General features: G+C 43.2%; 1 protein-coding gene across 1 annotated transcript in view; it reads left to right on the top strand.

Annotated features, from left to right (window-relative positions):
- The first annotated feature begins 355 nt into the window (after positions 1-355).
- rnf220a (ring finger protein 220a) overlaps positions 356-23,482 on the top strand; it is a 191,290-nt gene continuing 168,163 nt past the window's right edge. Inside the window, exons 1-2 of the mRNA XM_030074398.1 lie at positions 356-602; positions 15,613-16,808. Coding sequence (XP_029930258.1) covers positions 16,154-16,808 — 655 coding nt within the window. The 5' untranslated portion in view covers positions 356-602; positions 15,613-16,153. The remainder of the gene's footprint in view (positions 603-15,612; positions 16,809-23,482) is intronic.

Here is a 23,482-nt window from a genome sequence, read left to right as displayed (position 1 = left end):
TCCTCCGAGCCACTGGACCCTGGACACCCCCCCTCTCCTCCTCCCCCCTCCTCTTCCACCCGTCCTCCCCCACTCTCCCCGCTCAGCCTGGTGCAGCTCCACATCCAGCCTCACACACGTCGCTATTGAGTATTGAGCTCCCCCCCTCCTCCACCACCTCCTCCACTCCCTCCATCTCCGCGATCCTGCGTGCGCTCTCTCTCACCGGCTCCACTCTTTCTCTCACTGATCGTCCCTCTTTTCTCTCAGCGCAGCGGCTACATGCGCAATTGCGCTATTGATACCTACTACTGCACTCTCTCAAAGGAAAGTCAGCCCCTCTCTCTCTCTCTCCTCTCTCTCTCTCTCTCTCTCTCTCTCTCTGCCTCTCTCTCTCTCGCTGCCTGTGCTTTGGTAACCTAACAGGGAGGTGTTAACTACTTTTGCTTCCCCAAAGCGCCTCCCGTTATCTCCGGCGCTCTTGCGCAAGAGCCAGAGGGGCCACTGCTACTGATATTCCCACTCCGCTGACAAAAAAAAACTTTTCGGTTTGTTGTGAGGATAAAAACAAATCGGAAGCCGAGGAGTCGTCTGCAGAAAGAAGGGGATTGTGCCGCGACGAGGTGAGTTAACACCGACTGTTGGTTTTGTTGTTGTTGTGATTGAAGCGGATAGTTTGCGCTTCCAACACCTCTCGCGTTTCGCCGTGTCTTTCTCTTTTGGAAGCGTATTTGGAGTCGTTTCCTGCAACTTTACAAACGCGTGCAGGGATTGTGCGCTCCGGTCGATGTTTCCACGAGTGAAAAAAAAAAAAACTCACGGCACGGTCGGTGTCAGTTTGGACATGGATTTTACGCGTGTGCGTGCGGGTGCGTGTTTGTCTCTATCTCACTGTCTCGCTCTCTCAGCGTGTGTGAGTGTGTGTGAATGTGTGTGTGTGTGTGTGTGTGTGTGTGTGTGTGTGTGTGTGTGTGTGAACGCGCGCATGTGTATGCAGTTTCCAAACAACAAGCTGGCCTCTGGAAAACACTTGAATTGTTTTAGTAGTGCTACCGTGCGTGTGTCAGTGCCATTACGCATATATTACCATTACATTACAGCACAACGCCGAGCACTCGGGACCGGAGTTCACTGGACCATCAGATCATACATGGCAATACACACCTCAACTTTTTCAAAACTCTTCATGTCGATTGTGCCATTGATTTTATAAAAGGCGGCTTATGCCTTTTCAAAATTACATCTAATATCGTATTTATTTACAGCCTTAAAGTTTTATTGTTTCAGATTTCTCCCTGATACAGAAGAGCCGTCAGGAAAGTCACATACTGCTCGAGAAACTGTCATCTGTGCTATTTTCACAGGTCGAAAGACACTTTCAGCCATTAACAACCAGTAATCATCTTTAGGCCTACTGTGATAGAGATTATATATTCAGCTGCTACCTTTTTTCCACAATATCCCAATATATATATGCAACCAAGGAAACATGCGTAAAGTTGGTTTTCAGTAAATGGGATTGTTTCCTAAGAGACATAGTGCTCATGCAAACAGGCGATTCAAACAGCCACATATTGGCCTGCATAATTATAACGCCATTAAAACCACTGACGAGGTTAATTTTTAGTGAATGAAATAATAACGCAGTATAATAATACCACACAAATTAGCTAACTTGACGTCATCAGTAAATATGAGTAATTTAAATTGGATTTGGATAATACCTATCCGGGCGTTTGCTTGACGGTTTGCCGTTTATGTTTGTTTATTTTATTTAACGCGCTTTATTGGCATTAATATAAAAACATCAAGGAAGCGACAGGAAGTAAGAAAAATAATTCTTTTTTACACGAACCTCTTGTAACTGTGTGTGTGTGTGTGTGTGTGTGTGTGTGTGTGTGTGTGTGTGTGTGTGTGTGTGTGTGTGTGTGTACGTGCGTGCGTGTGTGTGTGTGTACTGCATCCTCCCATAAATGCGCAACAATTATTCTCAGTTTCTAGACAGGGAGCTTGAAATCGAGAACAAGGCGACTCATTTGTAAGCGCATAGCTGAAGTGTGCACACACACAGACACGCACGCACGCACGCACGCACGCACGCACGCACACACACACACACACACACACACACACACACACACACACACACAAACACACACACAGTTGGGAAACACCTGTTAACTAGGGAGCCACTACAATTTACATCCTCCCCCTAAATGAGCAGCTGGGAACCGGAGGGGGTCCCGGGGGTTCCAGACTCATAGCCGAGCACAGTGAGCCAAAATCGGCTTCCCCAAAGCGGCAGCTCCCGCCGCAGCAGCGCCGGGGTTACCGGATTTATTTTTCTACATTTTAGTTCAGACACGATTCATTAGGATGGAAGAATGTGTTGTTTTTCCAGGATTCATGTTTGTTATTATCATTATTTTTGACACGCAACTTCCATTAACAAGGATTTTTTTTTGTTTTTTTCATTTTATATTTAAGTCCTGGTGGAGGACGTATAATTTTTTAAAAACACATTTAACTATTTTTCAATTAACTGGCGCTCTTTAACAACGGCCGCAGACGAGCGATTGTCACAGTGGATGTGATATTATTTTCTTCCTTTTCATCAGAGTATCAGTTCCGTTGAGCAGACAGTTTCTGCAGATTCATAAGGAATATTGTTTGTTTTTCCGCACTCCATTATTTCATTTGTTTTGCGTGTGATTACACCCACGAGACATTTGAACTGGACTCTGAGCAGAATCAAACAAGTGAGCAGTCCTTCAAAACCGCAGCACTAACAACACGGTTTAATAAAATTAGTAGCAGAGAAGAGGTGGTGACAGGACTCATTTTCGAGTTGAATAATCCTTCCGATAGCAGCCACAAACAGCGCGGAAAAGGCGCTTTTTAGGGGCAGAGCGTCTGCGCGCTCGACTCGGGTCATTGAAACAGCCGCACGGAGAAATCCCTCACAGGATGAATTATGGTTCTTCAACAAATCAGAAAGGCCCCGGAGTCAGTCATTCCGCGTTTAATCCACCAGAATTGATCTTATTGATTGTCAGATCAGCCAGCCTTCCTCTCTTTAGGCGATCAGCCGGGCGTTTTTCATTTTCTAACCAAATACATTAACAAGCGATAATTATCTATTTAAATACAGGAAATGAGGGAGGACTGGGACATATCTTCTTTTCAGTGCGTCTAGAAGTGAAATAACAGCTATAGATTATAATGGCGTTGTGATGATTTATGGATTAACCTATTGTTTTCTGCAGGGAAAAGTTTTTTTTTTTTTTTTTCATTGTGCACCTTACTCATTTGTATTAAACCAGTTTATTGAGACAGATTTTTAAAAGGGAAAATGGTCTTTTGTGGCTTTTTTGTAAATTATCATTCTATGAAACATGCTATTTCAAATAGACCATATTATACTACTCATCTAAGTTGATACAAGCGAAGCATGAGATTTATTGATGTTTTTAATAACCTAAGAAATTCAGGCTCACGTTTTTTTTTTTCAGTTTCTAAATACTCCAAACCAGATTTAGCACATAATTCTTATATTTTGTAATGATATGCTAATTAGACCTTGAGGGCGATGCGGTAGATGAAATGTGGTGGGGAAATGGGTAGGCCTGTTTAAAAACTGCATTTAAAAAATGTTTTAATTTTATTTGTATTTATTAAAAATATTTTAAATATTTTTTTTCCACTTGATAGATTATCAAAATATTCCAATCAAACGCGATACAATCAGGATAACCCTCCTTGGAGGAATCCTCACCAACAGTGTGTCACAGTATTTTGTCAGTTATTGTTCTGTGGGCTTTTTTTTCCTTCTCCACTTCAGATTTCTATCACATCTCAGTGATTTATGGGCCTCCACTCAATTCCTATTTCGTTTGAATTAACAAATTGTCACGATCTCGTCCACATTTCAGCGCACTGCAGGCCTGATTTATTCGCAGACCCATGTGTTTGCGAGTTGGGATTTTGGTTGTAAATCTTTCACTTTTATTTTTTTACTTTTTCCACAATGGTTGACATGTTAATATGAGCTATTTTGTATGAATTCAGTGGTTGCGTGGATTAGAATTACAGAAGCTGGTGTCATCGGAGCCTTGGGACTGCACGGATATAAATCACGCGCCGACTGCGTGTAATCATGCCCATTTTTCTTTGTGGAAAAAAAAAATCCCCAACAATTTAATATATGCTACAACACAATAACTTCAAATCAAACTTAATTCTGATAACTTTTCCCCCAAACCAGATTCCATTGAATTGCTCTGAATGTTGTATTTTAATCCTCAGAATATTAGTCGTCTATTTTTATTTATTTATTTATGTATTTTCTGATTTATTTGTGTAGGCTAGATATTATGATGCCGTTTTTCCTCCCTCTGTCTCTGTCTCTCTGTCCTCCCTTGTTTTTTCCTCCCAGTCGTCCCCAAAGGACTGGGATGGGGGCGCAGAAAACAGAAAAAAAGTGTTGATGTTGGAGGAAAACTAGTAAGAGATGATTTATTTGTCAGCTTTTTCGATCTCTCTCTCTCTCTCCTTCTCTCTCTCTCTCTCTCTCTCTCTCTCTCTCTCTCTCTCTCTCTCTCAGCAGTCAGCTGTTATTGCTCGCCATTGATCTCCCTTTCCCCTCCTTTGCGCAGTGAGAAGTGAACTAAAAATTAATGTCCATTTCACACCCCGCACCCGGATCGATAGCAGCGGGGAGAGAAGTTTATTTTAATCTGAATTTGATGTTAAAAATACCCCCAAACCAAACCAAACCCTGCGTTACCCACCTTTTTAAATTTCAGAAATCGAGTCAACCCAACAGTTTTTTTGTTTGTTTTGTTAGCCTGACATAAATCTTGTAGAAAAGGAAATCAGAATGTACATCACGGCAAGGAGCGTTAAAATGATGTAGGCCTAAAGGATGTGAAGACAGGGTCATTTAGGCGAATAAAACGGGCAAATGAATGATTTCCTAAAACTACAGTTCATTTTTTTTGTTCACATTGGTGGTTGTTTGCCATATGCTGGAGGTCAAGTGTAGAGGTCTATCCCGTATCGCTGCATCAGTGAGAATGGAAAAATTGCGGCATAATATTTTTTTTTTTTTTTTTTTTTTTTTTAAAGTGGGGGAAAAAAAAACAAGAAAAAAGCGCATTTGGATGTATGTTTTCAACAATTAGGTGTGCGATTAGAGATCCCCACTTTCTTTTCTCTCTGTGATGAGAGAGGGGAGAGCGCATGCCAAGCAACAGCCGGCCGCGACACATTTTCTGTCTGTCCACACATCCAGCGGCCTGCTTCAATGTATCCTCAGCCGAGAGGGCGACTTCTTATAACTGATCAATTGGGAATATTAATGCGTCATGACGCGCGCATTAACACCTCCTCTTGATGAAGGGAGGTCTCTCTCTCTCTCTCTCTCTCTCTCCCTCTCTCTCTCTCCCATAACATGACACTGAAAGTAAATTAACCATGGATCGCTCAGTCGCGACTAGTTTGATGACCCCCCTTGGTCTATTAAGTCCTATCAATATGCACTAATTCCTCATTTTTTATTAAAAGCAGAACACCCCCCCCCCCCCCCCCCCCCCCCCCTCCTCCCCGCGCGCATTCCTCCACCCTCCCCCTCCTCCCCCCGTTTCCTCTATGGGTGTGCATGTGTGTTATACTATTTTGTTGTGCTAATAAACACTATATATGAGAGCTAATTTGTCATGCAGATGGTAATTGAAATAAACGCGTCGCCGGTAAATAACAAGTGTTTGAACACTGAGACATGAGAGCGGCCCCCTTGGAGAGAAATTGCGTCCTGCGTGCGCGCGCGACTCCGCCTGCATCCGAAAACTTGGTGTTGTTGTTGTTGTTGTTGTTGTTGTCATCACTATTATCACCGCCGCAACTAAGTCGGATGGAATAATTTTCCGGATGGATTTTTATTGTACGTTGTCTCCCTTCCTTATCAAAACGAATCAAACGCTCCCCTCTGTGCAAATTGCACCCTGTCCGCGACGCAAATTGTTTTTCTGCATCACTTTCCTGCGTTTTGATTGATTCCGCCAATATTCGGCAAATGTGCTTTTGTTCAAAACTTTTTATTATTATTGTTATTATTATTTTGTTTTTTTTTCTTTCGCTTTTTCTGCTCGCGTGTTTCACACTGGAGTTGCACTTTGTTTTATATCGTTGCAAGTAAGCTGTATGTTTTTATAACGAGGCCAGCCAAAGGCAATTTAGGCTTCATTTTTATTTTATTGTTGGAATCATAAAAGTCGGTTTCAGTCGAATATGAAGGAGAGATTTTTTCCAAGCTTTTTTTTTTTTTTTTTTTTTTTAAAGCTTTTTAGCCTGTGTGCAAAAAAATTATTGTTGTTGTTTTCAGTAAATCAAATATGTGGAAGTGCTTTGTTTTGGTGTGGCTGAGATGATTGTGCATTATTCTTTCAAACTCATATAAAAACTAGAAAAAGAAAGAAAGAAAGAAAGAAAGAAAGAAAGAAAGAAAGAAAAAGAAAGAAAAAGGCAAATGTCTGCATGCATATTAATTGTGTAACCCTGGAGTTCATGTTTGTGCTGTGAACGTGCATGTTCTCTCAGTGATGCCTTTTATTGATGACAGGAAAGGGGAGTAGCTCTTGTCCACTGATTTTCTATTGGGAGGAAATCACTCCACATTGGGCTGGGACGCTGCCCTGTGTTTAATGGTTTGATTGCATTGGAGAAGGCAGGCACTGGTAATGCCGTTACGGGGGGGAAATATGACTTGGAGACGCTACTGGCAACCAGAGAAAGTCATAGAATGAGCCTAATGGGGGGGCGAGGAGTTGTGTCAAATGTCAGATACTTTCTATTCTGTGTATTGCTCTCTGTCTTCCTTCCCCCCTCCCTCCACGTCTGTCTCTCTGTATCTATTTCGCTGTCGCACCCCCCATCTTTGCCTCCCCCCCAATATCTCTCTCAGGTTTCCCCCTCCTTTGTCGATTACACTATGAGCCGGATCAGAATCTCCCTGCTTGGAAAATAAGCTAACACCCCCTCCCTCACTCTCCCTCCCTCTGCAACACCTCCCCAGAAGACAGTATCGGTGCATTTGCGTCTATCGATTGCAGACAGGCAGTATTTGTGTAGCCTACTTATCATTTTCACCGTGCAGCCAGCCAGGCATCCATGCAGGAGACGAGGCAGATACAGTGTGCCTGATTTCACCAACCAATGCATAAAATAGGCCTGCACATGCAGCACCCTCGCACCTGCAGCAGTTCGCACCCTCACAAGGGTATATGTGGGTGCACGCCCATAAGGAGCCCATAACCGAGCGAAAAGAGGGAGATAAACAGGTAAAGACCACAATCCCACGAGCATCGTCCCTGCTGAAGTGTCCTCAAGCAAGACACTGAACCCCTATGAGCTCCGGAGCTGCTGCTCTGCACCGCAACCTGACCTTTGCCCTCCCTGTGCAAAGAGAAAAGAGAATTTTCCTTCAGGGATCGATAAAGTATCACATTATCCTTATTATCATTATTATTATTACAAAATCCGTAAGATCACCCAGTGAAAACAGCGCACCTGCCCACTGTTTTCCTTGTTAAACCTGAATAAATTAGCTTCTGGTTGTGTGCAGCCTGTAGTGTAAACTGGCCAACTAGGCGCCTGCTGCCTGCCAGCCAGCTAGATTAGTGTGTGTGCTGTTGTTCACACCAGCCCCGCCAAGAAAGGGTCATAGGAGGGCGCCCGGTGCCACACACACACACACACACACACACACACACCAGACAGGACAGCTTTGTCACTTGCTGATCAGTGCAGCGACAGCAGTGTCATCTGTAAAGTGTACAGGCCTATAATGTGCACATGTGTGTGTGTGGTCTCTCCTAAAAGCCATAATTATGACGTTAACTTACACTAAGATATTTTTCTTCTGCAGTGGAATGTGGATTTAACAGAAAAGGACAAATATGAGGCGAAAGAGCAGAGTGTCAGTGTTTGAATGAAAGTCTCCCATTTGAAATAATGCTAAATCACTCTCACTGGGCAAACACAAGGCCGGCGTAAGCGGAGTGCCACAGTGCCTATACACAACCTCCAGAGTGGACACGAACTTGCAACTTAATATAAATCAAGCACTGAAGGCATTTTGAGCGATATTTTTCTTTGCCAATTCCTGTCAACCTGCTTATTAGTACTTTCCAATGTTTTAGACTCTTCATCAATACAAAATGTTCTTCTTCTCCTCGCAAGATTTTGGATTTGCATTCATATGCCAAGGCCTGTCTAGCAGTCTGCTTGATGTTGCTACACCTGACAGCAGACACAGCCAGATATATGAGATGACAGTATAATTAACATCATTGCAGAGCGACAAAAATAAAAGCAGATGTTGCGATTTGGTTCACCAATGAGCCAAAAATACATTTTGGGATGCTGTGTTTTTCCCATTTAGCCCAGTCCGTCTATCTGTGTCTGCACCAGGAATTAGCTGGAAATAGAAACCCCTGCCACAGGTCGGGGCCAACGTCCAGCATGATTTCGTCTGCCGGCCGTGACACTCATGTTGCCCTCCCTTTGAAATCACAAAGGCTTATTTGAGAAGTAAATCCTCTTTCTTTATTTCTTTTTCTATTTTTTTTTTGTTGGAATGTCACATACACGCTGACAGAGAGTGAGGGCTAGAAAGGTGATAGGATAAAAAAGAAGGGAGGGGGTTGTTTTCCTGTGTTTCACAGGTTGTGACAAAGACTAATTAGGTCACTGAAGTTTTTCAGTAATACACTTCAGAAAATATATTTGTTGTTAGTGAACTGTCGCACACACAGCTTGTCCAATCCTTATTGATTTCAGTGCTGAATATTGCCCAAGTGTCATTATCCTCCTCATGATGATGAGTGTGTGCCTGTTATTAAATCACACTGTAATATTTTGCATGCTGCATCTCCTTTTTTAAACCATGGCAGCTGTGTCTGTTTCACTTTATTGAATAACCTGGTTATAGATTTCATATTGGAGAGGGCGAGGGAGGGAGAAAAAGAGGAGGAAATAGAGAGGAAAGCGAGGGAGGAGATATTTGAAAGCCGGGAAAGTGCTGTCGGAGAGGAGAGGGAAACAAAATTAGGGTTTTACAGCTGAAGGAAAAAGAGGGACAAATAATATGAGAGAGAAGAAAGGGAAAGATAAATGCGTGTGATTCTTATTCACAAGGACATTTGAGCTTTGCCTCGTGGCCAGACATGAATGAGTAGATTTCAATAGTATTGACTGTTGCTTTGGACATCAGGAACGCGCACACACATACACACACACACATGCACGCACACACACCACAATCTGTCTGGAATACAGAGTAGATCTATCCACTGGCCAGCTCGAGCTTGTTTCTGCTAAAACACACACACACACACACACACACACACACACACACAATCTGACTGTGCAGACAGACCGTTTGCTTTCTCTGTTTCCTCCTATGTGTGTGTGCGCGTCATGACGGCAAATATTTAATATCTGACAGCAGGGTTTTAAATAGCACTGAGCTCTTAGTCTGCTCGGCTGCTGAAATGAGTCTTCAAAATGTCTGTTTGACTGTACAGACTGTGAGGAATGTCATTTTTAGCATTTGAGAAGGAAAACCAAGCCAAAGTAAATACAAGTCTTTTTTTTTTTTTTTTTTTTTTTTTTTTTTTGCTGACCAATCACGGTGTCATTGTAAAATGGAGGGCTTTGGGTTTTGCAGTGCACACTGGACACATTAAAAAAAAAAAAAAAAACAAAAAAAAACATGCATGTGAGGTGCATAACCATTTTCCATGGCATGTCCAAGTGGACGAAAAGTTACCAGTCGTAATACATTTATTAGACTGCACAAAACTGGCTGCTGCAGTGATTAAAAATGCAATGTAATTGGCTTTTGCAGGGATGAAAATCATATTCAGAAACCCCCCAGTGATGTGTGTAGTACCAGCATCAGGACATGGCATCTGTCTTCTGCTGCTGATACTTGAAGACGTGGGTAGCCTCCCATTTAAAATATAGTAGTGCTATTAGTAGTGCAAAGGTGTGCGAAGGCTTTCAGGGTGGAGCAAGCAGGAGAGAGAGATACAGAAAGAGATAGAGAGAACGAGATAAAGAGAGGGAGAGGTAAATTGTGTAATGATGAGTTTGGGATAGATTTTGGAGGTTTTAATTGGATACCTGCAGGATTCAAGTACACAAGCATGGATTTGGATCGTCTTAAATGCACTTTTGTCATTTTAATGCAATGTGTCTAGTTGAATATGTGGTGTATGGTGTGTTGCATTAATTGTTTTAACCATCATAGTGGTTTTAATTCTGTAGTGGGCACTTGCATGACACAAATAGTCTACACATGCTCTCTTTTGTGCGTGTGTGTGTGTGCATGCGTGCATGTGTGTCTGTAGGTGTGTGTGTGTGTGTTCTCCAGAGAGATGGATTGAATGACATAGCTTGGCCTGTCTTGTAATAAAATGTAAGAGTGGCACTTTCACGCTTGTCAACAATCTCTAAATATACCCGTGGACTGAGAAGTGCACGCACACACACACACACACACACATTCACCCAGATGCACATACATACACGCCTGCGGTTTTGACTGCTTTTCTCTCTCCGTCTCCATTAAAACAACTTCAGCTCTTTTGCTTCCTGACAGTCTCAGCAGACGCACTTACACACAGGCTCTCACACACACGCACACACACACACAGGCACGCGCACACCAGTCACAGTCGACAAGACATTTTTATAACAAAAATTGGATTCCCTTTCGTTCCTCTCCAAAACTCAGCAGACACGGTGGAAAACTCGATGTGACAAGTTTCACCGCTGTGTTGAAACAGCAGAGGCGGTGGTTACACACTCAAAGCTGCCATGCAAAAACTGTTTATTCTGAGCCAGTCAACAAAAAGCAAGGCTTCAATAGACGACTGCTGTCTTTGTCACCACTCTAGTTATTTGTATCCCGTTTTTTTCCCCCTTCTATTTCCTGATCCTGACACTCAGAACTGCGGATGCTCCTCGCAAAATGCAGTCATGTTGCTGATTACCTGCTGATTTTTTTTTTCTCCTACTGGATTACTCCTGCACAGCAACATCGCAGGTCATTGAGCTTTTTTTTTTTTTTTTTTTAAGATGGCTTTGCCTTGAGAAAACCTGAAATAAGTACACAATGAAGTTGCACAGCCCTTTTATTTCTGAATTATCCTTTGCAAAGCATCGTCAAGCTTATGATTAGAGGAGCAAAACGTTCATTTCTCTCCATAATGTCACAATCAAAATTTATTTTACTCCTTTAAAGTCATCCAAACAGTAATTCCATTTTTATTACAAATACAATTAGAGCTTTTTGCCACACATGCCAATTATTTTGCCGTCAGATTACTATAATCCCCCCTCATGCAATCTGTAATTCTGCACATCTCGCTTTTGCATACAGTCCCCGTCCGCAGTGGCTCATATTACCTGAGTGAAATTTCTGCTCAGAATGATGTTAAAGCACATTGTTGTTGACACCGCAATTTCCCCGAGTGGCATAACATTGTCACTTAAAGTGCAGATTTGACGTGAAAAGCCCTCCTTGCTGTTTGTATTTAATATCACGCCGACAGCTGTATCATTCTTGCACACTGTAATCAAATTATGACAGCGTGGTAAATGTTCCCCCGTGACATTTTCTATTATAAAATGCATATAGCCGGTGTCAGACAATGCACCGATGATACTCCTTTGTGGCAAATGGGATTGTAAGTGGCATTGACTGACATCACGCGAGCATGCGTTAGATGTAATTTGGGATGTGTATTGATGATATGCATAGGTGCATGTCATTTGGAATTGTGAGTGTTGTTTTTAGAGATGGGGGTGGAAAAAAAAAAAGCAACTCTGACTTTCAAACTCTTGCAGTTTTCTTCCTGCCTCAGTGCCTGGAAGCTTGCGGTTTGAGTTTACAATAAATTGCACACGTAAGAATCAAATGTGTGAAAGCTCTGATATGGAGGCGGAAAGTGAAATGCGGAGAGGCAGATTGAGAGCCCTTCGGTATCAGTTTCTAGAGGCCTCATCACATGCACATGGCTGTATATAAGTGTGTGTGTGTGTGTGTGTATGTGTGAGGGAGGGAGGGAGGGAGGGAGAGAGAGAGAGAGAGAGAGAGAGAGAGAGAGAGAGAGAGAGAGAGAGAGAGAGAGAGAGAGAGACCACCAGGCCAGAAAGAAACCAGCTTGTGTCAGTCGCCAAGGGACATGAGATTTGTTCTTCTTGCTCTGACATCACACCCTTTCCTTTCCTTTCCTTTCCTTTCCTTTCCTTTCCTTTCCTTTCCTTTCCTTTCCTTTCCTTTCCTCCTCTTCTCTTCTCTTCATCTTTACATATCTCAGTCCTGCTTCGGCCTGGCCTTTTTCCGTGTTAGCATGTCCGTGCGGGAATATCCAGTGTCCTCTTATTGGATTGGCTGCTTCACACGGCGGCCCTTCACTCGCCACCCCTCGGCCTGCCTGGTAATGATAATAAAATTGAAATATCCCGGTACTTGTCAGTGTATTACCTCGCTATCAACACCTCAGACACACTCATACTTTAGAGGTTACACAGGAGAAAGTGTGATCTGATATACAGCCCAAAGAGAGGACGGCAGGCGGAGGGAAAAAGGCGAGAAAGTATGTGTGTGTGAGTGAGAGAGAGAGAGGGAGAGAGAGAGAGAGAGGACTTCTGTTATGGCTACATTTTCAAGGTGTTATTTCCAGGATGGATTGCAGTAGGTTGGGAGGGAGAGGAGAGGAGGAAGAGAGGAGCAGAGGCATGTAATGTGAGTCTGTGGCATCTGTCCAGACCAGAGCTGTGTTAGTGTTAGCCATCCTCAACACTCCGCACGAGTCTGTACATTTGTGGTAATGTAAAACATCTCACATCTCCTTCTCCCTCGCTCTGTCTATCTCTCCGAGTCACTCTCTCTCTCTCTCTAGCTCGCTCTCCGTCTCTTGGCCTCTCCTCTCTTCTTTCTCTTGGCAGTTGTGTGTGTGTGTGTATGAGTGTGTGTGTGGGAGCGGGGGAGCGTGCCAAAGCCGAGATCAGGTTTTGAAATTGATTTGAATGAGTGTTGTGGACAGCTGATAGCTATAAAAGATTTTCTCCTTTCATTTCCCAGGGAGTTTCTCCTTTGATGTTGGCTGGTAGTCAGCGCAGCTTTGAAGCTCGTCTGGAGCGGGCCGGGCCGCTACTTGATACTGTGTGTGTTTGTGTTTGTTGTGTGTTTATGCATGTGTGTGCACGTACAACTTCGTGTTTGACCTTTGCAAGCCGCTTTGGATTTGAATTGATCAATGTGGACAGAGGCAGTGACTTTTTGGTTAATGCAACATATAGGTTTTTTTTTTCTGATCATGCAACATGACATGTACATTTTTTGCTTTTCTTAAGAACAAAAAGGGCTCATTTGTTGGTGATAACCTGCTAAATTTGCATTTAAGCAATTTGACTTTCTTATCGAGACTAACATCAAATCCCAGAAACCCTTATGCCATCTTCAACACTTTACCTGCTCTAAATCTTAACACATCGCCCGCTTAACAAGGCAGCCACCTTCAAATTGCCCTTTGGGGATAAAAATCTCTAAAATGTTATTTCGCCGTTTCATCGCCTGCCACTCAGCGTTCCTCCGACCGACCAATCGTGCGCTCCGATCTAATCCCCGAGAGGGAAGGTTCTAGTCTGTTGCCACGGCTGCCGGGGGGGTCGCGGGGTCAAGTACGGCTAATTTATTCACTCAGTCAGATTTCCTCTGGCTCGTGGATGGCAGATGGAGAGGTCTGATATGATATCACCCATCTGAATCACCCTAGGGAGAAGGGAGAAAGAGAGTGAGAGAAGGAGGGAGAGACAGAGGGATGAGTGGAGAAAAGATTGGCAGCAGAGACTTAAAGAGAAAGAGAAGACAGATAGTATGAAAATAGAGAATTAAAAGTGGTTAGATAGACAGATAGAAGGAGAGAGGGTAAGATAGAGAAGGCTGTAAGGGTGTAGAGTGTGTTCGCCCCACCGATTCGAATGTCGAGCTGAACACTGAGCCACATAGCCTCTTATCAGATCGTGTGTGTGTGTGTGTGTGTGTGTGTGTGAGAGAGAGAGAGGGAGAGAGAGTAAATGTGTATGTGTGTGTGTGTCCTTATCTTAAGACAAGTGGTTCTGGTCCAATAAGATCCTGGGAGATGGTAGGAATAAGCCGCTTAGACCAAGATCTGAGATGGAGGAGGGAGGGCTAGAGAGATGAGAGGAGGAGATGAGGATGGAGAGTAGAAGAGGAGGAGGAGGAGGAGGAGGAGATGGAGAGATTAGGAGGATGGAGGACAAGGAGGGGACATTTGGAGAGAGATGAGAGGAGATGGAAGGACGAGGAGATGTGGCAGGGTGGAGAGATCGGGATGGAAAGATGTGACGTGGAAACAGTTGGAGTTTTTATTCAAACAGAAGTGGAAAGAGGAGGAGGGAGAGAAGTTTGGGGCTTTGAAATAGTTCTTGGCCCTTGTCGACAGGCGGGGATTTTCGGGTTTTGATCAACAGTGTCAACTTGAGGACATTTTCTCCCATGAGGTTCTGAATTTGTGGCTTGAACAACAGTGTCAACTTCAGGACATTTTCTCCCAAAGGCTCTGACTTCAAGCCGTTGGCTTCCAGAGGCTCCTTTTTATATATAAAAAAAATTCCATTCACCCCCTTTCCTTCCTACTACACACAGATTAAGGAAAAGACATTGATCTTTGTTCACTGAAAAGAAAGAATGGCTTTTGTTTCTGCATGCACCTTCTATCAGGAAGACGAAGAGGTCTAAGATAAACGTAAAGGGATGCATTCTAGATAATCAAGAAAAAGTCTGTTCTGACACTGGCACAAGGGACCTGATTTTTAAAACTTTGAGGACATAGAGATCGGACCTTTCCATGGCTTTCCAAATGTAGGAAACTACAATCAGTCCGTGGCATTTATATTGCAATGGTCCAACACTGATATTGTTGTCAATGTGTAGATATCTTCAAAGAACAAAGCATCTAAAAAAGGCTGTGTAATTATTACCCATCACAGGTCAAGTCCAAATGTTAAAATTCAAAGGGAGAATTGAGCGAAGAGGTTACTTTTTTTGTTTCTGTTTCATTTGGCAGCAGAGTTGGAGCAGCTGTGTTTTTTCCTGTTTTGCTGTATGATCTAATGATTTGCTTTCAAGGCAGGTTTTTAAAAATTCCTTTACCAGTGCACAGGACCTGATGGAATTCCCCCTCACACTATAACAGCCTGCTGAGTGAGGGAATATCTCTAGGCTTATCAAATGCACAGTTTGAGATAGCAAATACCCCTTCAGTCTTAATGGCTTGTCCTTTGTAACTGTAATTTAATTTTTCCCAATTTATTTCTTATGTGGACAGAAAGCAAAAATTCAGTTTGAGAGGGAAGATTTCCCAAAACGTTGGCTTTGTAGCAGATGCAAGATTTCTGTAAGACACTGGCAATATGGAATGATCTGACCGGCCTTGACAAATGTGTATCACACTGAAACAGTTGGAAACAGTTGCATCTATTAAGACTATTCTCTAACACTAACCCTAAAATCTAATGCTTGTATTTTGTTCTTTCCAGTTTGGTGACCACACGATGATGAGGAACCAGATGTGAGGACTGACGGATCGCCACCTTCTCCGGACCCTCCGACTCCCAGAACACCTCCAACAAACTCTCCAACAGGGAGGCATCTAGTGCTGACTGTTTAGGAGGAAGAACTTCTATCTGTATATATCAGAGCAGAACTGACCAAGACTGAAGTGAGCAGGACTGAACAGAACGAACTGCAGTGAGGTGGAATGGAATGAGCTGGACTGAGCTCAGATGAACTGACATTAGCTGAAGTGAAATGAAATGAACTGACCTGAACCAAGCTAAAGTGAACAAATCTGAATTGAAGTGAACTGACCATCCCTACAGCCTCTTTGTCCAGTACTCAGGGCTCTTTTTAGAGCCCCTTCCCCTGAAGAGCTTACTTCTTCGCTTAACTCTCCAAACCAAATTTACTTGCTTCGTCTGACCCTCTCCAAGGGTCTTGAACATTGCCTCCCATCTCACCGAGGAGGAAGCTTCTCCTCCTCCTCCTAAAATCTTCACCACCTCTTTCTTCCATCCAGACATGGACCTCCACCGGGCAGCCTTCAAGATGGAGAGCTCCTCCTACCTGCCCAACCCCTTGGCCTCCCCAGCCCTCATGGTTCTGGCCTCCACTGCTGAAGCCTCTCGTGATGCTTCCATTCCCTGCCAGCAGCCGCGCCCATTCGGTGTTCCAGTTTCCGTTGAGAAAGACGTCCATTTGCCATTTAACAATGGTTCATACACTTTTGCATCGATGTACCACCGCCAAGGTGCTGTTCCGCCTGGATTCCCCAACAGGGACTTTCCCCCATCTCTCCTTCATCTCCATCACCAGTTTGCTCCACCTAACCTGGACTGCTCACCAATCAGCATGCTGAATCACAGCGGTGTTGGCGCCTTCAGGCCCTTTGCCTCACCTCCAGAAGATCGGGATGGGGCACCAGGGGGGTATCAGTCCGCTTTCACCCCAGCCAAGCGCCTCAAAGGCTGCCTGGATGCAGAGGCTTCGCCCCACCTGCGGTACTCTGATGCCGAGGGGAAAGAGTATGACTTCGGTGGCGCCCAGATCCCTCCCGGTGGCTCGCCCAGTGGAGCCTTGAAGGCAGTGGAGGACGCTGGGAAAAAGATCTTTGCTGTATCAGGCCTCTTATCTGACCGAGAGACCTCATCCAGCCCTGAAGACCGCATTGAGCGCTGTGAGTACCACTTTACTAGCTGTTCCACAATGTACAATTAATTCCAAATGACACCACAAAATTGAGGTTCACACATGCAACATTGGCCTGAAATTGCACCGCACTGTGGCACCATCACTACAGCATTATTAAGTCTTGACACACATTAGAAGGAAGGCTTTGTGCAGCTAAAGTGTACTTTATAGAGTTTGCAGCCAGCTTGTAAAGTCATTCCAAACTATTTTTACCATAAATTTTCTTGGCAAAAAGATTTATTTTGAAGTCTGGATACAAGGATAAATTATTCTTCTAAAAGCCTCTTTCAGTGCATACATAAGTCAGCTTCATCTGCTCTCGTAGTGATATCAAAATGATAAATTGTGTGATATTTCAATGTGTTAAAATAAAAATACATTTTCCACCACCCCTTTCCAGTATGCCATAATGTCTTTTCCTGCTATCATGTATTGTAAAGCTTTGTACTGATATGCCTGTTACATATATCAGACATAGCCCTGAAAGCATATATCTGAAATATTGTCTTAGAACTGCCTCATTCTTTGTGGATTATTGTCTGTGGTTGTTATTCAGTGTTATACCTTCAGCACTTGCTCCTAGAACTTTTTTTTTTTGCAAAATATCGTATCACAAATTAATTAAAACCACCACATCCCAGCATTATCCTGCAGATACTGATGCCACAATTGTGACAGTGAAACCATCCGTTACAACTAGACACATACACAAACACACACACACACACACACAGCCAAAACTAACTCTGATTCTGAAATGATCGACTAAGTTTGTAAATTTGTAATTTCGGTAATTTGCAAAATAATGCATATCTTTACACACTGGCATCACACACGCCAGTAAACAATCCCTCATATGCTCTGTTGTCATCATCTCTCCTGGCTCTCGCTATCCTTGTTTCACAAGCCCACAAGCTCCGCTGGTCACATTAGCATTCACCAGTGGAAGGAGCCCATTTGGCCCTCATGCACTGGGAATCTGATTAGTGTGTGTGTGTGTGTGTGTGTGTGTGTGTGTGTGTATGCGTGTGCGTTTGTGTGCGCGGGAGTGAGTGACTGGTTCAGAGACCAGCCATGCTCTTTGCCATCAGCATTCATCATAGCTCCACGCTGGCAGCCCAGTTGCCAAAAGATTTACCCACATACCCAAAACCTTGGCAGGCGATGTGTGTGTGTGTGTGTGTGTGTGTGTGTGTGTGTGTGTGTGTGTGTATGTGTATGTGTGTAATAAAAAGGGAGGTGGGAAAAGGGGTGTAAGAGCTCAAAGCGCAAACACACAAGCATGCACAAACACTCTCTCAGTCACACAAACAGCACTCAGCATGAGCACCGACATCTCCTACACATGTCAACAAGCTGCATCGGATCTCAGTGACAAATTGGTAGAGAGAGAGAGAGAGAGAGAGAGAGAGAGAGAGAGAGAGAGAGAGAGAGAGAGAGAGAGATGCACTTATCATGTATAATTTAACTGAAAGAGGCAGTCTTTTACATTTTGTCTTTTTTAGTCATTCAGTCCTTCCTTTCCTACATTCTGTCTCCCCTTTTTTCTTTCTTTCTTTACTTCTCTCCTCTCTTCTCTCGTCTTTCCCCATCCCTGGGCTTTTGTAGTGTGTGTGAGTGTGTGTGTGTGTTTGAGGGATGCATCCTTGATGGAACACATGAGAGACAGAGGCGACGACCTGAGACTGATCCGATAAAAAGACCACTGCCGGAGAGAGAGAGTGAAGGAGAGAGAGAGAGACAGAGAGAGAGAGATGAAGGGACAAACAGAGAGAGGGAGATTGGGAAAATTACACATGGAAAGGGTGTAGAAGAAAAAAGAGCCAAGAGAAGGACAGAGAAAGATATCAAAGAGCAAGAGAGGAGCGAAACAAAGACAGAAAAAGTGATATTAATAATAAGTGAGAAATGCCAATCGTCCTGAAGGATTAGATCTCAGGCCTTGTTTTGGTCGGGGTGAGAGCTTATTAAATGTTCCCTCCACCACCACCACCATCATCATCGTCATCATCATCATCATCATCATCATCATTATTTCATTTATTTAAAACCTTACAAAACACATTGAAGAACCCTCATTTTCAATGGTGTCAAGGTACATACAATAAACATGGCTTTATCACCTAAAAAAAGATTTAAAAAAAAAAAAATAAGTAAAAAAAAGAGCCATTATCCTGATACAGAGGTCATTTCATCCCAGAACATCAACTTTCCAGGGACTGACACACCAAGGTTTTTCTCCTAATAACACCCATGTATCATTTATTTATTTATTTATTTATTTATTTATTTATTTATTGGCATTTTGCACTTTTAAGCAGTTTAGCCCTGACTGATGGTCAGTGGTGATTTTCTTCACATGTGATGCAATTTTAACTGTCTCAGACATGAGACAGATGAGACAAATGAGACCTACAAAACAGGAGGGCTTTAACAGGAAATTGATCCATTTGAATAGAACAGAATAGAATAGAATAGAATAGAATAGATCTACACTGCCATTGATATGTAGATGTTATCACGGAGCTGTGTCACTCACATTTTAAATACATGTTTTGCATTGGCACGTGCACGAAGCACATACTCCTGTGCTAGAACTGCCTTGCTCAAGGGGCACTGCAGTAATCTTAGCACTCCACACATGTTAGCATCACAGTCCCCCGTGTGTCACTGTGACATGTGTCAGAGGGAGCGGACACATTATGACTACAGATTTGTGAACATGGAGAACGAAGATGGAAAAAGAAGAAGAAGAAGAAAAAAAAAACAATAGGAGACGAGTGTGAGGCTTTTGTGCTGTCTTTTGGAACGGCTGTATCTGTATCTAATCAGGTTAAATCTTGGCACAACTAGCCTCTACCTCTACCAAAGGCCTCTAATGCAATTGGATGTGCAGAGGCACTCCTTACAGAAAGGAATTATGGGTTCTCCTTCACTGGGTTCGGGTGTCCAGTAGAGGAGCAAAGAACAAACAACCGTACGCTGCAATCCCATGAGAACAGTGCTCTCGCGGCTTCACACATACATTAGCTAACTAGCAGGCTTCACGCTGCTTCACACATAGCAGCTTCACAACAAGCAGCATATAGCCTTGTATGTGACTGTACGCACTTTCATCAGAGATTTGGGCCTTAAGAATGCATCATTATCGACACATTTCTGGACTGTGTATATGGAGTGGCAAACAAAATTAACTAAACATGCGGTATCTTAACGCTTGGGTCCTTTACAATAAGACTACCCTCATAAACGGTTTATGAATACTTTATAATTAGGTTATTGATGAGGTTGTAAACTCTAGAAATCATCATCATGCCATCAGTTTTCATGCATTGATCCAGGCTCACTATTTGGCAAGAGCAATTGAAGTAGGCTAAGCATGTAGCAAGATCTGAGATTTAACAGAATAGATGCAGTGCAGTACTAACTTGATCTTGCCAAATAGTGAGCCTGCATTTCTGTATGAAAACTACTGCAGTTACAACTTGTCTATAATCATTTATTACTGAAACCGGCAATGAAACCTAATTATAAGCCATTCATTAACTCTTTATATAAAGTGGCATCATGCAAGGTACTTATGTTGTAGCTTTGGATTTGGCTCATGACCTTTGACCTCATGACCTCTTCTATAACTGATATTAAAATGTGTCTCTTACTTACACATATAGCTTGATAGCAGTGACAGCTGACATTAAAATGCAGATTTCTTACACTAAAGTTCATGCCGGTTCCTCTCTTGACAAGTTACGTCTTTGGCAGGAAAAATCTTGTCTCGGCATTGTCCAAGAAACCAGTTTGGTCTTTTATGAAGTTTATTTTAATTATTTAGCTTTTATTCATGGATTGGAGGCTTTGTTGTGTGGCCAATGGTCACTTGTGGAGTGTTTTGTTTGGATTGCCAGTGCACCTCAGATGCACTCACACCTGGATTGAATGTGTCTGCGTTCTAATGGCAGATATAAAGGCACTCACTTTGTCACTCTCCTACCGTTTTCCACGGCTCTGCCCTGCATGGTGAAGGAAAAAAGAAGGGTCTAGCTGCAGACCACAGTCCTCAAAAACCACAAGGAACGCCCACCACATGGAACCCGACCGTAACCTTAACCACACCAAAACCGCGGCCTAACCTTAACCATCTCTAAGGGCATCCCGAGCAGAATGAAATGGGTTTTCCACAGGGTGGGCGTTCCCTGAGGTGGGGATTCCTTGAGGTCTTCATGTCCGCCACCAGGAAAAATGATATTGATGCAAAAAAAAAAAAAAAAAAAAAAAAAAGTCAGCTTCACTGCATGCAATCCTGATGCATCCCTGACCGTTTCTCCAGGTGGTTAGGGCGATCTGATCCTCGTTGCAGATCTTTGCTGCATTTACATCCGAATTTTATTCATCCATTAACACCTAGATTTGTCTTTCTCCTATCCGATTACAATCACCCCGAGATGCATGTTAACGCCAGGTGAGAAGATGATCCTTGATTTATCGCTGCATACTACACAGGCCCTGGTTAAAAGAAAAAAAATTAAAAAAATAAAATACAATAACCTCAAAAATATGACTATACCAACTTCCCTGCATGCACTCCTGTCAAGCCTGCCGCCTGCCACTCCAGGCAACAGTGGCCTACTCTGCGCTAAGCCGCTCCAAATCCCCCCACTGCACTGGCGGGCACGTTGGCTGTTAACTAAACCCGCTAACCTGTCAGCCGCTAAACCGACGCATAAAGGCCCCATCATGTCTTAAGAGGACTATGCATGTCATATTATTGTAAAAGCTATTACCATTACTGTATTCATGCCGGGAGGTTTTAGCGCACGAACGAAGGGATACAAAGCAGAGGAGGGTTTTTGTGCGTACAGTAAAAGAGGGAAGGGAATTATGGGATGTGTGATTGGAATTAATGGGAATGTTGACAAACGAAACAATCCGCCCTCACAGAGGCTGCGAGCAAGCCAGAGCACTTGTTTGTTTGCGGAGGGGATTTGATGTTTTTTGCTAGTGAGTGTGTGTGTGTGTGTGTGTCTCAGTCTATGCCTCAATTTTCAGCACGTCCCATCATCTTTGTTTTACTCAACCCCTCTTATCTCTCTTTCTCTCTTTTGTGACTATCTCCTTCTTTCCCCCTCTATCACTTGTTTCCCCCTTTCCTCTTGCAGGTTGTCTATGTGTCTATACATATGTGTGTGTGTGTGTGTGTGTGTGTGTGTGTGTGTGTGTGTGTATCTCCCAGTGCGAGTGTATGACAGCTGTAGACTGTTTGTTTGCATTCTCCCCTCTCTGCACATTTACAAGGCAGAGAGCTTTACAGTGAAGCAGACCCTGCCAAACCAAGCTTCCTCATTCCCCACATCACATCTTTCTTTCTTTCTCTCTCTCTCTCTACCCAATCTATCTCGCAGCTAGACAGTTTGTGACTTAGTGAGGTTACTAGTTAGCGAGCCAGCTAGTATGCTTTCGAAACAAAATTATTGCTCAGTGGAAATTTTTGCTGACAGAACTAAGAAAAAAAAAAAAAAGGATGAGTGAGAGGGAATTTTCAAAAGACCAAATATTAACTGAATCAACGTGAGAGGAGGATACGAGAAGACAAATGTATGAGGGAAAGAAAGAGAGAATTACTAGCAGGGAAAGAGAGAAAACATGCATGCTAGCAGGGCAGAAAGACAGAGAGGAAGGGAAGGTATGAGGGGGAGTGAGATAAAAGGAGGAATAAAAGCAATAATAAAACGGACGGGGGAAGGAAAGAAAAGGAAGGAGGGAGGATGGTGGTGGTGGTGGTGGAGGGGGGGATATTGAGCTGAAATGCAGACCCCATCTGCCTCGCTGCCTTCCTGACCGAAATAAAAGCAGAGGAATCCTAAAGACAACATGCAGTAGACACACACACACACACACACACACACACACACACACACACACACTGCGGACAACAGTCAGTATCCAGCCTTATCCACCTTACTTTGGTCTCAGTCAAAACATCTACTGGACAGCAGAAAGTTTCGCTTAACTCATTAAATCATCAGAAATCATCATAAAATTCAACCCCCAAGCCTTATTTTTCTGAAAAAAAACATGAAAAGTGAATGAAAATGAACTTTTTGAAGAAATCAAATGTTTTTTAATGAGAAATCGGCCTTATTAAGCCTCGTTTCGCTGTTGTACTTAGTTAAAGAAAGACAAATTTAAGTGTAACTATAAGAATCTATCTATCTATCTATCTATCTATCTATCTATCTATCTATCTATCTTGTCCTCACACATCCTCACTTGTTCCCATCACCGCATTTTAAAGATCTGACCAACCGCACCACACACAGCTGTTAAAACACACAGCGAGAGGCCTCTTCTTCTTCCTCCTCCTCCTCCTCTTCCTCCTCCTTCTCATCCCCTTTTCTTCTCTTCCTTTTTTTAGGCTTGTACTTCTTTTCTTTGTTTTTCCTTCGTCTTTGTTTTTTTCTCCCTATAGAGCAGATGTTATGTGTGTTTGTTTCTTTCTGGGAACATGGAGCACAAACTCTGGGCGGTTAGAAAAAAATCGCGGAGGGAAAACAGACGAGGAAGCGCAGACGTTCTCACAAAGAACGGACGGATTGGTGACGATGACAATGATGCTGATTCATGACAGAGTGACGTGGAGGGAGAAGGAATAAAAACTTGTTA

Source organism: Myripristis murdjan, chromosome 17 (assembly GCF_902150065.1).
Source record: "Myripristis murdjan chromosome 17, fMyrMur1.1, whole genome shotgun sequence".
Taxonomy (NCBI): Eukaryota; Metazoa; Chordata; class Actinopteri; order Holocentriformes; family Holocentridae; genus Myripristis; species Myripristis murdjan.
This window is presented reverse-complemented; position numbering and strand designations above follow the sequence as displayed.